The sequence below is a fragment of the Crocodylus porosus genome, unplaced genomic scaffold (genome assembly GCF_001723895.1).
Source record: "Crocodylus porosus isolate Cpor-Errol unplaced genomic scaffold, CroPor_comp1, whole genome shotgun sequence".
Lineage (NCBI taxonomy): Eukaryota > Metazoa > Chordata > Crocodylia > Crocodylidae > Crocodylus > Crocodylus porosus.
Window position 1 is genome coordinate 105,164,499 of NW_017728947.1, and position 16,788 is coordinate 105,181,286.

At 44.0% G+C, this 16,788-nt stretch overlaps 1 protein-coding gene across 1 annotated transcript in view; it reads right to left on the reverse strand.

The window, feature by feature from the left end:
- Nucleotides 1-16,788, reverse strand: part of SYNE2 (spectrin repeat containing nuclear envelope protein 2) — a 256,377-nt gene that overhangs the window by 80,197 nt on the left and 159,392 nt on the right. The window contains exons 71-81 of the mRNA XM_019550841.1: nucleotides 15,573-15,688; nucleotides 13,602-13,743; nucleotides 10,253-10,384; nucleotides 9,625-9,777; nucleotides 9,153-9,362; nucleotides 7,612-7,713; nucleotides 7,217-7,336; nucleotides 6,868-7,068; nucleotides 5,816-5,989; nucleotides 5,166-5,297; nucleotides 208-404 (exon numbers count right to left, since the gene is read on the reverse strand). Of these exons, the coding sequence (XP_019406386.1) occupies nucleotides 208-404; nucleotides 5,166-5,297; nucleotides 5,816-5,989; nucleotides 6,868-7,068; nucleotides 7,217-7,336; nucleotides 7,612-7,713; nucleotides 9,153-9,362; nucleotides 9,625-9,777; nucleotides 10,253-10,384; nucleotides 13,602-13,743; nucleotides 15,573-15,688 (1,679 nt within the window). The remainder of the gene's footprint in view (nucleotides 1-207; nucleotides 405-5,165; nucleotides 5,298-5,815; nucleotides 5,990-6,867; nucleotides 7,069-7,216; nucleotides 7,337-7,611; nucleotides 7,714-9,152; nucleotides 9,363-9,624; nucleotides 9,778-10,252; nucleotides 10,385-13,601; nucleotides 13,744-15,572; nucleotides 15,689-16,788) is intronic.

A 16,788-nucleotide genomic window follows, 5' to 3' on the forward strand; every position in this document is an offset into this window, starting at 1 on the left:
TCTCCTCCCATTGCCCTGTTTCACGGGAGAAGCTGCTGCCCTTTTTTAAAAAACTTGATACTTCTGACATTATTAGATTTTCATTTACCTATGCAGTTTTATTACAGTGATTAAGCAAATAGGAGTAAAGAAGATTTTGTGACAAATTTTCTGAGAACTGATATGTAACAGCTCCTACCTGCAATTGCTCCTGAAATAACAACCTACCTGACCAAAAGTTTGAGTAAGGTTTGAAGTCTGTGCAGTTCCTGGCCAACTCTTTTAGTTAAGGACAGCCATTGTTCTTCTAGCTTCACAATCTGGCTCGCTAATTCAGAGCACTTCACCACAGTCTTCAACTTCTTCCCTTCTTTCACCATCTGGTAGAGTCTGGCATGTTTTTCATCAATGTTTCGTTTGATTTGCTAAGCAGAGAATAAACAGTTTGCAAAACAACATATTTTTAAAATGAGAAATAGGGTGACTAAAATATACATTAGCCTCACAACTGGCATTGCTTCTATTCTCTGTAAATGAACAGTGGTAAGCATAAGTTTTTTTTCCATATTATCCTTGTAATACATTATGAAAATACCACAACAGCTCCACTGCATGAAACAGAATTCCTATCACAAAACATACTGAGAGTTTCTGCCACCCATATTCATCAGAGATATTCAAGAAAATCCAAACACGTTTGCCCTCACTAGAGCTGCATATTTTAATAGCCATTTGTTTACCCTATGGATGGATAGTATGGATTTCTATAAAGACACTAAACATATACAGGCATGAGAAAAAAAAACAACACTCCTCATTATACTTAAAATACTTGGACCATTAAAGAACTGTATCTGCATTCAAACAAACGTGCGCACAATCAAACAGCCAAGAACTGAAAACATAATGCAGACAAGAAGGGTGAGAGATTGCCTTCTGATGAGATTACAAGTTTGATTGATAAAAGGTTAATAGTACTGATGCAGTACAACAGACCTCCATAAGGCATTTAACTTTGTGCCACATGACATTTTGGTTAAGGAAACAGAACAACACAAGATCAACATGGATTAAAACATGGGTAACTTAAGTAAATCAGGAATCCTCACTGAGTTGGGGAGTTTTGAGTATAGTTTCACAGGTACTGGCTCGTAGACCTACTCCACCAAGGGTAAGAGCATGCATATAGGCATACTGGATGCTTACTCACTATCAAGTTAACACCCTCACTTGCTTCACAGTAGCTTGTTTGTAGGTCCATGACCTCAGGCCCCCTCTACATGTTACAGGTATCATGCAATTACCTGTGCAACTGTGCAGTTACTTGGAGACCAGCTACATGTGCAAAATAGTTAGCACACAATAAAAAGATACAACCAGCTATAAGGTAAGACCTCAAAAATATGTACTAATGTACAGCCAGTTGCTACCAAGTTTAATTTGCACATGCAGCAAGGTCTCCCCTTAGGCTGGAAGCCCTGTAACATGACAGGGCTCCTAGCCACAGAGGTGCACCGTGGCCAGCGTGAAAGCCCTAGACTTTGGGGGCTGCTACGATTCCCAGTCCTGAGGGTGCATAGTGCATCTTGGTAGCTAGGAGCCCCCCAACTGAGGGATTCCCCCTGCACTGGCAATGAGGCGAAATGGGATCTAGTGTGGGATCCCACAATCCTGCCTTCTGCTATGCACAAGTGGCATGGCAGGAGAGACAATCGTGTAGATCACACATTAGATCCCATCACACCTTTACCTGTACATATAAAGGGGGCCTGTAGAAGAAGTCCATCTTGTGGGGGATCTACCTTTGTCACTCTGGAGTCCAGTATGGCATTTATAAACTCTATACTTCAAATAGGGGAAAGCAAAAAAGGTAGCAAAGAGATCCAAGATTACTTATACGGAGCTGTTCAGTTGAAGTGGCAACTGACTCAAAACCAGCCAGAAACTAAGATCTGGATGGATTTGAACTCCTTGGCGATGAGAGGGTGTAACTTTCCCATTTGAAATGCACCACTTCCTGAAAGCTTGACGCAAGTTATCCAATGTCTAGCCCATTAAGTCTGTTATCCTTGGAAAAGAGAATTCAAGGACTTAATTGATCATTTTCAGACTTTGGGAAGAGACTGATTAGCCTGATAGCATTTTCTGCCTGATTGGTTCGGGCATGTAAAGACATTGATCTGATGCTCCCATCGTGTGGGTTTTATATCAGTGTGCCTCCACCAATTTAAGAGCCATTCCTTAATTACACAGGTTTAAGTGTGAGATGACTCAGACCTATAATCGCTGTGCATAACTAGGGCATCAGAGTCCTGCACAGTGAATGCTGCTATCATGCAGACTCATGCAGTTTGAGTACATGTTTCTCAGGGATCCTTTAGTACTGTCCACAAGGAGCACTGCTCAGTCTCAAATAAGGCTCTTATTCGAAGGCCTGGCCAGCTCAATGCTGTTTTCTGCTTGGTCTTCACAGGCAAGGTCAGCTCCCAGACTACTGCATTGGGCAGCCCTCGGTGCTCAGTGGTGAAAGAACAGGCAAGGGACTATTTAGAAAAGCAGGACATACACAAGTCCATGGGACGGATGGGATGCACCCTAGGGTGCTGAAGGAGTTGGCTGATGTGATTGCAGAACCATTGGTCATCATCTTTGAAAACTCATGGTGATCAGAAGGGGTCCCGGATGATTGGAGAAGTGTCCATATTTAAGAAAGGGAAAAAGGAAGATCCAGTGAACTACAGACTAGTCAGCCTCACTTTAGTCCCTGGGAAAAAAAAAAAAATCAACGGAGCAGATTCTCAAGGAATCCATTTCTAAGCACCTGGAGGAGAAGGAGGTGATTAGAAACAATCAGCCTGGATTCACCAAGGGCAAGTCATGCCTGACCAACCTGATTGCCTTCTATGATGAGATGACTGACTCTGTGGACATGGGGAGACCAGTGGATGTCGTATACATTGATTTTGTGAATAAAAATACTTAATAGTTTTCTGTTTGAGTTTTCATACAATTGCAATACACTGTTTCAGCACACCCTATAAAAATGTGCTCAGTGCAGAAGCTACTAATCAGATCAGTGTTCCCAGTCACTTCAGTGGGGCTGTCCTGTGAAGGTTGCAGGGTTGGGTCCATGTTTCTCAAACTGAGGCGACATTCTTCCTTACAAATACATCTCCTTGGGGATCTTGTAAACTCTTTAGTTCAGGGGCCTTATGCATCCTTGACTCAAATAGTGCCTATTTTGTCTTCGGCACAATCTGAATATGAATCCTTTCTGCACTGTAAAGTATCACTTAGGCCCAGAAAGGATTTTACTATTGACTTCTCTTCTGGGCAGTTCTTTGTCTTGTAAATTGTTCTGCTCTTTGTCCTGTAAATTTTTCTTCACCATAAGGGTGGCCAAAATTTGGAATGGGCTCCCAAGGGAGGTGGTGCTCTCCCCTACCTTAGGGGTCTTTAAGGAAAGGCTGGATAGGCATCTGGCTGGGGTCATTTGACCCCAGCACTCTTTCCTGCCTAGGCAGGGGGTCAGACTTGATGATCTGTTGAGGTCCCTTCCGACCCTAACCTCTATGATTTTAGCAATAATTTCCATCAGCAATTCAACAATCACCACCCCTCTATCAGACTATCTCTTGAATACTTCAGCACCAACATCTCCTGTTTAGATACAATGATCACTGTTGAGAATGGTAAAATACAGACCACGATATACAAGAAACCCACAGAGCAACATACATATCTGCACAGAACCAGCAATCACCCTAAACACATCAAGAAACCTGTAATATACAGCCAAGCCCTCAGAAACCACCAAATTTGTACTGAGGAGAACATCTGTAATCACCACCTCACAAATCTCAAAAAGGCTTTCACTCAACCAGGACACTCCTCCAGAGAACTAGATCACACTTTTGAAAGAGCCACTTTGATACCATGTGAAAAATTCCTGCAGCACAGAAGGAAAACCCCCATGAATCACACACCACTGTTATGACATATCACCCCTTCCTGAAACTTATACGGAAAATCCTCAAACAATTGTAACCCATACTAGGAAAAGACTCAATTCTTAAAGAGCTCTTTCCAAAACCACCCATCCTAGCCTTCTAATAAGCACCAAACCTCACTAACCTCAACACCAGAAACAAACTTCCTACAGCTCAAAACACACCAAATGGATCTAGACCAGAAATGACAAGAAATGTAAAACCTGCCAACACATCTCCACCCCCCACCACAATTACTACACCCCACAACAGAACCATCAGCATTCCTGGATCTTACACCTGCACCTCCCAAAATGTAATGCATCCAATGCACCAAATGACCTGATGAAAAATACATAGGAGACACCAAACAACAACTGTGCACCAGAATAAACGCACACCAAAAATCTATCAAAGCACAATTACCTGTGGGTAGAACCATCTTTAGGGGTGTGCAGGGCCCGGGGCATATCAGCCTGTGTGGGGCAGGGGGGTAGGGGTGGGGGTGGTGATCACCCACAGAAGCCGGTGGGGGGGAGGGGGAGGAAGAGAGGGAAGGGAAAGGAGTGGCAATCACCCGCAGAAGCTGGCGATGGCAGCAGGGCCTGTACTGCAGTGTCCACAGGGCTCCCCAAAGTGGAGGGTGGGGGGTGATCACCCCGATTTACCCCCTTCCCACCTCCCAGGGATGGCTTTGCTTGTGTGGGTACATTTCTCACACAAAAAAAACACACTCTCTTTCTCCAATCTTTCAGTTCTAATACTCAAAGGGAATTTACAAAATACCTTTCACAGATGGGCTTACGAACTTCACTTCATCAACCTCCTAGATACAAAAAAATCATGGACTAAATATAGACACTGGATTTATGACATATTATAACCTGCCTAACATCTGATTTCCTGAGGTCCCTGCCAACCCTAATTTTCTATGAAGGAACTATGGGCACTATCTCCTTAGAAAAACTCACTGAAATTACTTAGCTACAAATGGTCCTCCTCTCAGTTACTATCAAAGAGGTAAAAAATGCTTTGTTTTCACAGTGAAATGTATATTTGAGCATTAACCACCATTTCTACCGTAGGCAAAAGAAGACAAAGATCCTGTTTGGGGGACATGAGGATGTCAGCACCAGATATACACTGCATAATAATCCTGCAACAGGAAACTAATTAAATAGAAATAAATAAAAATACCTGGAGGAGGGAAATCCTTTCCATTAATCTTTCTTCTGTTTCTTCCACCAAGCTCACAGAAGGCATTGCAGAGGCAAGCTTCTCCAGTTCTTTGTTGAAAGATGCATAATCTGTGTCAAATTCTGTCCACTCCTAAAAAAAAAAAGCTATGTGTTTAATAAAGCGTACCTCTCATCCTTGAGCTTGTACCACACTATGAAAACATTGATGCTTTAACATGTACAGACAGTGTTCTTAGTTAAACAAAGAGAAATTTTCGAGCTGTAGCCTCAGACTGAGGATTTCAGTGTCACATGATTTCCCTTTGAAAAATTATGTTCATGCTCCTTTTAAGGTACTGGTCTTTTAAAATTGATTTCTTTTCATTCTAGTGTATTACTGGTATTTCTCAATGGGATTTTCTCTCAGAGTGAGGGCTTGTGAGGTATCATAAGCACATTACAGGAAACACAGGTCATGCTAGAGGGATGGACTGGAAGTTTTATTTCAGGACATTGTGAAGAGAAAGAATGAGCTTCAGGTATTCAGAGAATGGATAGCAGGCCATTATTCTGATATGGGCATGAGACCTGGTAAGCAGAGTACTCCCAGTGTACAAAGAGTTGCGGTTTTCCCTGTGTTTTTATTCAAAGTTTTTTCTAACCCATTACCTTTAGTAAGCTCTCTAAGCGTACACCATAGTGGGAAGCCTGTTGTTCCAGTGATCTGACTTCCTTCACCAGCTCATTCAAGAACTTCTCTTTGTTTTCTGAGAGAGATGGAGTCACCTTCTTGGAACATGCTTGCATGAGAAGCACATAGGTGATGAGCTTACGGAAAAAGTCCTGAAAAACAAACAATTTACTGCCAACATATTGTAATGTAGATCCTATTTTTCTGTTTTATGGAATGGGTGCCATTGAAATCAAATGGCTCCTACTACTAAATCTGTCTATTGTGATTTTAATCATAAAACATACTGCTTTGAATTTAGGTTATTTCAGATGAGGGCTTCAAATACTCGCATGCAATACAACAAATAGCATTCACTATTTTCAAGAGAGCTAAGGGAGGAAGAAATAAAGACATGAGTTCAACAGATTCTCACATATTCACTTGCCCAGATGATATTGATTATCAGAGAAAGCTGGTCACACTTGGCCTATTCAGGCTGGTGGCTACAAGTCATGATTTGGTCCAGAAAACTCACAGTCACACAGAAAGTGAATAGGCAAGGAATTTACTCAAGGGTCCCAACATCCAGCCCCATGCTCTCATCATTTGACCACACATGCTTTGTTTAATGCCCCTCACAACTATTTTACAGCCATGTTTTAATGTCTAGGAAAATCAAAACAGCTTGCCTCGACATATCACCATGTTTGAAGACAGATCAAAGCAAAGACAAATGGATCAGCAGTCCCAAGCCCTTGATTCTAAACAGACTTGTCTATACTGCTAGGGCGCTGGGTATAATACCCCAATCCCTAAATATACTCTGGACCTGGAAGGTTATCAGTGAAGCTGCTATGCGCATGTCCCCAGTGGCAGATGTCAAGCACATCAGCGACAGTGTTCAAGACCAGGCACAAAGGCTGTGTTTTCTATAGACTCTCTTATGTTAACAGAAGGAGCGACCAGTACTTAAAGTATCTGAGAGACAAGTCACCACAGAAAACATGGTAGTCTGTATTTGAAACATGTTACAGTGTGAGTGCTCTACCTTGTGGTTTTGCAGATGAGACTGTAAAGCAGCTCTACTTTTGGTTAGCTGCTTCAGATCCAGAGCCATCTTCCTGTGTCCAATATCTTTCAACTCTGCCAGTCCACAAAGCAAGCTTTCATAATGACTCTCATGGAGGAAAGGACAGTTTAATTCCATGTACTTTGCTCTCAGAATCCCCCAAGTATCATCTAAAACATCCTAGAAATTAAACACAAGTCACAGATTAGGGTCACAGGTGAACAGTCCTACGCATGCATTTCTAGAGTATCATATCACACCAGGATGCAAAATGGCTATAAGCTTTTCACTGCTCCGAATGTCTAGTCAACAGGGCTTTGATACCTACCTCTAATTTGTAGGCTTCACAGAGCAGAACAACAGGTAACTGAAGTCTTTCTCCTTGATCTCTCAGTTTTGCCACTTGGGCTTCAAAGTTTTGCAACTCCAGTGCATAAGCATCTGTTTTCTGATTTAAAAAAATAGAGGAAATGTGTATCTAGATCATATCTGGAGAAAGCAGTGTTAAAGTGGGAGTGGTTTTGCTTCAGTTGTATTGTCCCTGACTTCCTCACTTAGCACTTATTCTAATAGCTGCTGCCCTTTTAGAATAGCTCCATATGTAGTTGCATCCACGCCCAAGTTGTTTCTCAGTTTTTTAGATGCAAAGCCACAAGGACAGATGAGGCAATACTGTCCAGGGCTGGGTGATTTGGCCTTACTTTAGTACTCTGAATTAATTACCTGAAGCTGTTCAGCAATATCTTGCCCACGTATTGCATTCAAGGATTGTTGCAGAGTAGATTTTTTCTCAGTTAACTGATTGTACAATACCCGGATTTCATTCTGCGATGGAAACAGATGACAGCAGAAGCAGACTCAGAAGCAGTCTCAATAATAAAATAGCAGTGATAAATAATGCACAGCAGAACAAGGATGAAATGGCAATTCATCATGGCATGTTGAGCAGTCTCATTTTTTTAAAACATCTTATGGACTCAAAGCAATAATCAGAGTGGATTTTTATAGTGAGTCACACAGGACAACAGGATAAATTACCATAATAGCCCCTTCTGGCCTTAAAAATAAAGACTTACCACTTCTCCTGTTTTGCTGAAACTGAACCCTGTACTATCGCTTTGCTGAGATCTATGGGAATTTTGCCTGAATATGGACTGCAGAATTTGTCCCCATTAACATTCAGTGCTACTAGTCAAATATTCCTCAAAATGACCATAATTTAGTATTCAAGTGACTTAATTTATTTTCAAACACTGTCATCTCGGGAGCTTTGCTTATCACAGTAATCCAGAGCATGAGGTCTTCACTTTTGCACACTTCAGTGGAGACTGACTTACAAGACTGATTTGGATATTTCTCTCTCTCTCACACACACACACATGCACACACTCTTCGGGTATCTGAGGGACTTCACTATGTTGGGATTAACATTAAGTATCTTGGATTTGCCCTGAAGAATTGCTTTTCCTTTCCTGTTTTAGAGAGTTTCCTACCAAGCTCTACTATCTTTCACTTCCTTCCTTTTTGTGTCCCTGTAACGAGGTATTTAGAGGAATTCACAGATTTGCTGGAATCTGACATGGCTGTGCCATTAGTGCTTCTGCTATGGCCTGGAATTTGTGGCCCCTGGGCTGTCAGCCATGCATCTTAGCACCAGCACCCCTCTAGCCCCCACCATCTTTCACTGAAGAATAAACCCAGAGCTATCTTGATACCCATTTCTGGGGCAAAAACCTTTAGAACAAGTACACAAACACAGAGAGTGAACATTACAGACCAACCCTGCTCCCGGTGGGCGGCCAACAACATGCTCCTCCCGGTGCAAGCTCATCTGCGGTGCACTGGGGGGCGAAGGGGGAGGAGAGGTGAAGAGAAGCGCCTGGCAATGCTGTTCTGCACTGGTTCATGCCAGCTGCAAAATTCCACCAATTCCCACTGTGCAGGAAGCCACCAGCTCTCTCACACCCTGCTCCATGTTAAAACACAGTAAGTTTCTGCATGAGTGGGGAGACCCCAAAATCATTTCCTTCCGCATTCTGCACACAGTTTCTACCATAATCAGGGCCCCAATGTAACCATCACTGAGAAAAACAGGGGCACGATGGAGTTTGCTTCTAAAGAAGCTAAGAAAAAGTTCTGACTTGTTTTTTAAAAAACAACAACAACATGTCCATTATATACAGCTCATTCATAATCCAAATGCATTAACAGGGACATGTCTTACAGATGCTGTGAAACAAGACGTACACTTGGCAGTAGAGTACCTGATAATTGCTATTATGATCCAGCCCGGCTTTCATTGACTTGCTTCTAGAAGCAGCAGCCACCTGAGTTCGTTCAAGCCGTGCCTGCAAGTTGTTAAAGCACTCGAAGAATACATCCGTGCTCCCACCAGCGCAGGTAATAGACTTTAAAAGATCATCCTTTTTATCACTCAGATCAGTGTGAAGTTTTTGCAGCTCTACAGAGAGAGTCTAAAGGATTGAAAAGGAACAGGACTAGTGAAAATGTCCTTGTTAAGAAAAATAACTTGCCATTAAAAAAACCCAGTAGGATGCAAGTTGCTACTTTCATCTGATAATGAACCTGATTCTCTGTGCTAATGTAAATCTGCTCATGTCATGGAGCTGCTCTGGATTCACACCCAGTGAAAATGGGAGAAGAGGACTGTACCCATCTCTTTTGCCTTAACAACAATATAGTGATGTGCCCAAACCTACGCTCTGATATACAAACCTCATAGAACACCTGCTGCATAGCAGCTTCTTCACTGGACAGCACAGAGGTGTTCAACATCTCTTCCATATTATCCAAGCACCGATTGATTGCCAGAAGCAGTTCAAAGAGTTTTTTGTCCAAATTTAAGGAAGCTTCCTCTGCCACATTATCCTGGAAAAAGATGAGTTATAGCATTTTTCAGCCCTTCCAGCCAAGTCAGAGCTGCTATTGTGAAAGAAAAGAGACTAAAGAATTGGATAAAACAGTTAAATGTTTGGCTAATTCATGCTACGAATATTAGTATGGAGTTAGTAAAATATTGAGGCCCTCATTTGGAAAAGATCCTATGCTCAGCCTTTCATGTTATATTCATGCAGCATTGGAAAGGAACTAAAAGTTGGTTAAGGCTTCTCATTACTCACTGCAATTTAAATGTACAAATTATGTCGCTTCTGCCAGCAAATGCCTACATCTGGGTAATAGCCAATATTACAGAAGAACACTAAAAGCTTCTGACAATCCAGACCCAAGTCCATAGCTCACAATGGACCTTACAGTACACTCAGTTTTGACTGGCTGTTTAGAGTGCTAAAATTGTATCTTGCTTTCCAAAAGTCCTTGTCATTTTTGCAAATGCCATTTGTACCTGTGTGTTCATAACATTTGCTTCTTGGCTAAGGTCTCCAAGCTGAATGGTGTAGGTCTTCACTTCCTCCACAGTTGGGGTTCCAATACCAGGAAGCACCCCTCTGGGCAGGACGTTCATTTTCGTAGTAATCTAACATTTGGAAAGAAAATGATAGTAAGATGAATAGATTATATGACAACACTGATCAAGACTGCTAGAAAACATCACTACAGTACATTAAAAATAGACACCTGGATACTATAGTTCTGTTTTCATACTAGGCAGGAAATTCACCTACAAAAAATGTCCTTGTATCTATAATTTCTGCATGCTACAGAGCTTCTTCAGCTTTTAGCCATGTTCTGGCCCCATGACTTTTAGCCTTAAACATACATACATAGAAACATACAGAGAAATTAAGGGCTGGAACAGACCTTGAAAAATCGTTGAATCCAACCCCCCTGCTCTGCGCAGGAATACTATTGAGATCAAATGATCCCAGCAAGGTGTCTGTCCAGTCTCCTCTTGAAGATGTTCAAGGTTGGGGACTGCACCACCGCCTTGGGAAGCCTGTTCCAGATTCTGGTCACCCTTATGGTAAAGAAGTTCTTCCTTACATCCAACCTGAAACCATCCTCTTATAGTTGGTGGCCACTGCTCCTTGTCCTCCCCTGAGGTGCCCCAGTGAACAGTTTTTCTCCCAGCTCCCGATATCCACCCCTTACCCACCTATAGATGGCCACCAAGTCTCCCCTCAGTCTTCTCTTCCCCAAGCTGCAGAGTCTCAGATCTCTTAGTCTTTCCTCACGAGGTTTGTCCTCCAGGCCCTAAATCATTCTTGTGGTCCTTTCCTGGACCTTTTCAAGATTCTCCATGTCTTTTTTGAAGTGCGGTGCCCAGAACTGGACACAGTACTCCAGCTGGGCTCTCACCAGGGCCAAGTAGAGAGGAAGTATCACTTCCTTAGCCCTGCTTGCAATACATTGGCTAATGCATCCCAGTATACTATTAGCTGTTGCGCTAGCGGCTCATATTCATCCCATGATCAAACATAAGTCCAAGGTCCCTTTCAGCCATCATGCTGGCCAGGACATCTCCTCCTAATCTCTATCCATGTTGCTGGCTACTTCTCCCCAGATGAAGCACTTTGCATTTATCCTTATTGAACTGCATCCAGTTCCACTCTGCCCACCTTTCCAGCTTGTCCAGGTCTGCTTGGATCTGCATGCTATTACCTAAGGTGACCACTTTTCCCCATAATTTAGTATCATCTGCAGACTTGGCCAGTGTACTTTCCACATCCTCAAGACCATATCAAAGGCCTTTTTAAAATCCCAGTATATGACATCAACCACGTCTCCCACATCTAAGCGGTTTGTTACTTGATCATAGACGGAGACAACTTAAAGTCCCCCCACTTAAACTTAACTGGTAGCCCCCAGTTCCTTACCACTCCGCTGTCGTTCCAAATTCTCAACACCTCCTCGACCGTCCTCTCTTCATCCTTTCTGCTTGGCTGTCCCCCAGCTTGCATTCCCATCTGCACACTAATCCCCTGATGCACCTAGTTTAAAGCCCTCTCCATCAAGCCAGCCATCCTGGAAGAAAACAGTTTCTTCCCCCTTGGCGTGAGGTGGATGCCATCTTTTCCCCACAAGTCTATCCTGGAACAGTGTTCCATGATCATAAAATCCAAACCCCTCACTGTGGCACCACCTCTGGAGCCTCCAGTTGACCTCCTCAATACAACTGTCCCTCCAGGGGCCCTGACCCCTGACTGGGAGGACAGAAGAGAAAGCCACTTGTGCCCCCAACCCCTTGAGCCCAGCCTCCAGAGATCTGTAGTCAATTATGACCCACTCAGGGTTGTTTCAGGCCATGTCATTTGTGCCCACATGGATGAGCAACATGTGGTAGTGTTTGGAGGGCTGGATGAGTTTTGTAATCCCATCCATCACATCCTGGAAATGGGCCCCCAGAAGGCAGAAGGTCTCCCGTGTAAAGGGATCCAACTGGCAGATGCCACTCTCTGTCCCCCTCTGGAGTGAGTTGTCCACTATCACTACTCTCTCTCTCTTCTGGACAGGAGCTTGCTTCCTTCCCTCCTCTGGTGCAAGTGCCTCTGGTCCTTCCTCCACCAGTGGTGCAAAGGTCTTATACCTTTTGCACACCTAAATTAGAGAAGTTGCCTTTGCAGCATGCAGCCTGGAGCCTGAAGTGACCATCTTGCACTCAGCTCCAGTCAGGTCCTCCTGCTCCATCTTCTTGTCCTCATTCTTCTGCTCTAAAGCCTTGCTGTTGAACTCATCTATCTCCTGCTTGACCACCCTGATGCTGTGCAGTCTGCTCACCTCCACCTGGAGCTCCTTCACTTGGCTCTCTAGACTTCATCAGAGCACACCCCCACAAATGGGGTTACTCCTGTCCCTGCTCCCAGCCACCAGGAGCCACGGTAGGCACCCCCTGCCACCTGGGACCTGGGCGGAAGCCTCCAGTACAAGTACAGGCTGCGGTCCTGACTGAGACTAATGCTTGGTTTCTTCAAGTCAAGTTTTCCTGGAATGAGGGATTCGTGTTTTAGTTCAGTACTTCTCAACCTTTTCAGACTCAAGGTACCCCTCAGAAAATGCCAAATCTTACCTTTCACTTGTTTCTTGTCTAGAGACAAATACTAGAGCAATTCTTCTGTTGCAAAGAACTCAGAAAGACCATGACTGTTCAGAATGTTTTTAATACTACAAGCTCCTATTTGAAATCTCAGGGTTTATCTTGTGAATCTGTATATAGGTGTTTTGTCTAAGCGGTGACAGCCTGGAGAATCGGACTAAATCTTCTAGTGTTCCTCTACTGTAGCCCACGCCTCACTTTAACAACCCCCTCTACACACACACACGGAAAGTGGAATTCCATTCTAGCAAATGTCAGGCCCGAATTTGCCCTAGAGATCTGTATTTGCTCCCAAGCCCAAAAAGTTACCAGAACTAATATCTTAATCCATGGAATTTATGGGAGTTGGGCACCTAACTCCCTTTGGCTCCCTTAAACTCCAAGCTTAAATAAAAAAGGCTGTAGCATCAGACTTGACTATTTAATTTGAGAATTCACATGGTTGGCCCTCATGTTCACGTACTACACTCATCACCAAGGTACAAAAATCCAAGGCAAAGCACTACTTGTTATTCAAACACCTTTCACGAGAGACTGCTGTGTAGACCAATTACTTAGTGAAACAAAGAGATACAACATAGAAAATAAGGTTTCTTAATCTCTTTCCTTATAACACTTAAGTACTCTGCATGTTTTGTATGCATGTGCTTTCACTTCAAAAATAAAGGGTCATTCTGCATTAAAAGAAATTTGAACTGACCTGTGGTTCAATGAGTTGACAAAGGGGAGACTTCATCTTAGATGACAGCTCTTGCTGTAAATATTGCCATTTATCACCATTTTGATCTTTTGAAGGCATGAGTGGAGCAACAAGCTCGTTCCCTGAGATAGATGCTCCATTGCTGCAATTGGGGAACAGTATTAGGACAGGAAAAGATCAAGACAATTAATATTTAACTTGCTCTTCAACCTATACTGTTAACCCTTCCAAACGCACAGTGGGACGAGCACTGCCAACACTTTGTGCAGCAGTGCTGCTGGTGTGGGCAAGGCCTGGGGAAGCAGTGGCATAAGCGGCCCCTTGGCCTGCATGAGAGCACCGGTTACATCGGTTTGGTCGTATATTTTAACACAGCTGTCAAATATCTTCTGGGGCTGCCTTCAAATGGTGGTCGTAGTAGGGAGAAGTGGGACCCAGCTGTTGGGATGGCTGGTCCAGGACATCATTTGCTGTAGTTTGTCACTAGCTGAGAACAGGTCGGGGTTTATGCCAGCTTTTCCTTATTTCAGGCTTGTCCAACATATGGCCCGCAGGGTGATAAAATATGAATATGGCTCGCCGGCCCACTGGGTGATAAAATGTGCATGATCTGGCCCCACATTCAAAAAGGTTGGACACTCCTGATGTTCTCATTATCTGCATAAATGCCCAGTGCTTCCTGGAACACCACTCAGCTGCCGGTCGCAGTGATATCCCGAGGCAAGAATTCCTTTGGTTGACTGCACATTGTGTGAAAACATATTTTGTTCTATCAGTATAGAACGGTAGAGTATAGGCGGTAGAGCACTGCTGTGTTCCTGTGTGTGCACACGTATGTGTGTGTGTGTGCGTGCATGTGCTCTTGTGTGCAGTGCCCCACTGAATATCTATCTCCCTTGTTTTCACATGCTGCAAAAGGAATAGGGGCACTTGATCTACCTTGGTACACAGCTTTTGTGGTCACTCCCACCGTAGTTCACAGCATCCTTGTGTTACCAGTGGATGCTACAGCACAAATTGGATTCCCACTTCTCTACTCCGCATACCTTCTGCCACAATTTTCCTTTCTCTTGTCAGTTTTTTTGTTAGGGGGTGGAGGGAAACAGTGTCCTGTATGGTAATGCAGGAGCCCAGCAACTCTTTTGCTCAGAGCCAGCCTTAGAGAAAATGGCGCCCTGGGAGAACTTGTATTTTGCCCACCCCCACTTTCCCCTGTCCCTACCCTGCCCCAGAGGTCACTCCAGCCTGACCTAGGTCGTCACAACCCCTTTCCTCCTTCTGCCACTTAGTTGGGCAGAGGTGGTGCTACTCTTCCCCCACTGTTTCCCCTCCCCAGGACCCAGAGATGGGGACAGGCCACCTGAAGCCCGAGCTGCAGAGACGCAGCTGAAGGTGAAACAATGCGGAGGCTGCAGGGACTCCTGTGGATGCTGCCGGTGCTGCAGCCCCTGGTGGCAGCAGCATGGGCAGTCTGCAGAGGATTTGGCAGCTGCACCCAGGACCCTGGTCCTTAGCTTGGGTGCATGGGGGAGAGGAGAGGGAGAGAGGGAGGAGGAAAAGAGCTGGACTGTCCAGCACAGCAGCTGGCCCAGAGTGCAGAGCGCAGCCCATTCCTGCCCTCTGGGCTGGGGCCTCCCGCAGGTAGGGAGCAAATAAGCAGCACTGGCCTATGGTGGCACTGCAGGAACCTGGCTGGGGTGGGGGCTTCCAGCTTCGCAGTTGGTTCCTTGCACCAGCCCACACCAAGTTCCTCCTAAGCAGTGGCTTAAGGTGGCAGGGTGGCGGTAGAGCACTGCTGTGTTCCTGTGTGTGCACACGTATGTGTGTGTGTGTGCGTGCATGTGCTCTTGTGTGCAGTGCCCCCCTGACCACAGCACCCTGGGTGGGTCACCCATGTCCCCAACCCTTAAGCCCAGCTCTGCCTGTAGTTTTCTGGTAGTCTTATATTATGCTCTGTGACTAATTTTGTACCTTGAACTGAATTTTTGAGTTGTGCTGTCACTGAATTGTGGCTGCATTTTCTCTACGTAAAATTCAATGAAGTCTGCAAGGTTATTCTGCTGAGCCGGTTTTAACATCACATCATCCTGTAAAAAGAGAACAGTGCAAATAGTAAGCTGTGTTCTCAAAAAAAGATCTTGTTTCTCTGAATCTGAGTTATATGTTACACGAATAAATTTAACAGAAATAGATTAAATATATCAGTTACCTGGGAAAACAAGGCTGATTATATATCTGCAAACTAGAAGCAAATTTACCAAATAATGTGTACTTTTACAGAACATTCTTAAACCTAATAAGATCTAAAATCCTTCACTCAGTTTATGAAGTTAGCATAGGGGATCCCATCACACGGGAAAATTGTGCATCACATCTTGCGGTACTCAGTCAAGTAAAGCCCCCATTGACTTAAACAGGAGTTTTGTTTAGTTAAGGGCTGCAGGGTTTAACTACATGTAACTAATTCAAAAAGGGAATTTATTTAGAAATTCATCAACATCCTTTCCCAATGATTCACTCTGACTTGTCTGGTCAAAAAGAAAATGTGTAGAGGAGGAGCTGATTTGCAAAGAGAAGACTACAGCTGTTGCCTACAGAACACAGACCATCACATAATCTTTAAAGCCACCGTGGGCTAGATTGTGGGGAAACTCCCAAGTTTCTCAGGTTTTTTTTTATGAACTTCAGCTTCCATTTCAAAGGTGATTTTGGTTACATTTTAAAGATGTTTAGCTACCATAACCTGCAGATATCACATCCCACCCTCCTGCAGTGACATCTTCAAGAAAGCCTAGCCTTAACCCAACCTACTGCAGTGCTCTTTTGGGTTCCTACTGCCTGTGAAAGTCTGGCCCTTGGTAATTTCAATCTCACTGGCTTGCCAGAAGACTTAGGCTCCAATATGGCTGAGATACTTTTGACAAGTTTATCACTGTCTTCAGGCCCTGCCCTGATCAAGGTGGACAGGATAAGCACCTCAGAAACACCGCTCTAAAGGTTTGTCCACGCCCCAAGGCTGAAACAGTTTAAGGAAAGGCTAAAGGGATTTTGTGTGAGCTCAATGCCGAATTATATAGGACTGAATTAAGCACAGGCTCAGACCTGTTCAATTTAAAACTTTTATTGTTTCACAAAGTCATAAACTAAAGGAGGTCTGTTGGTTCACGAGGTTCCCAAATCAAGCCCT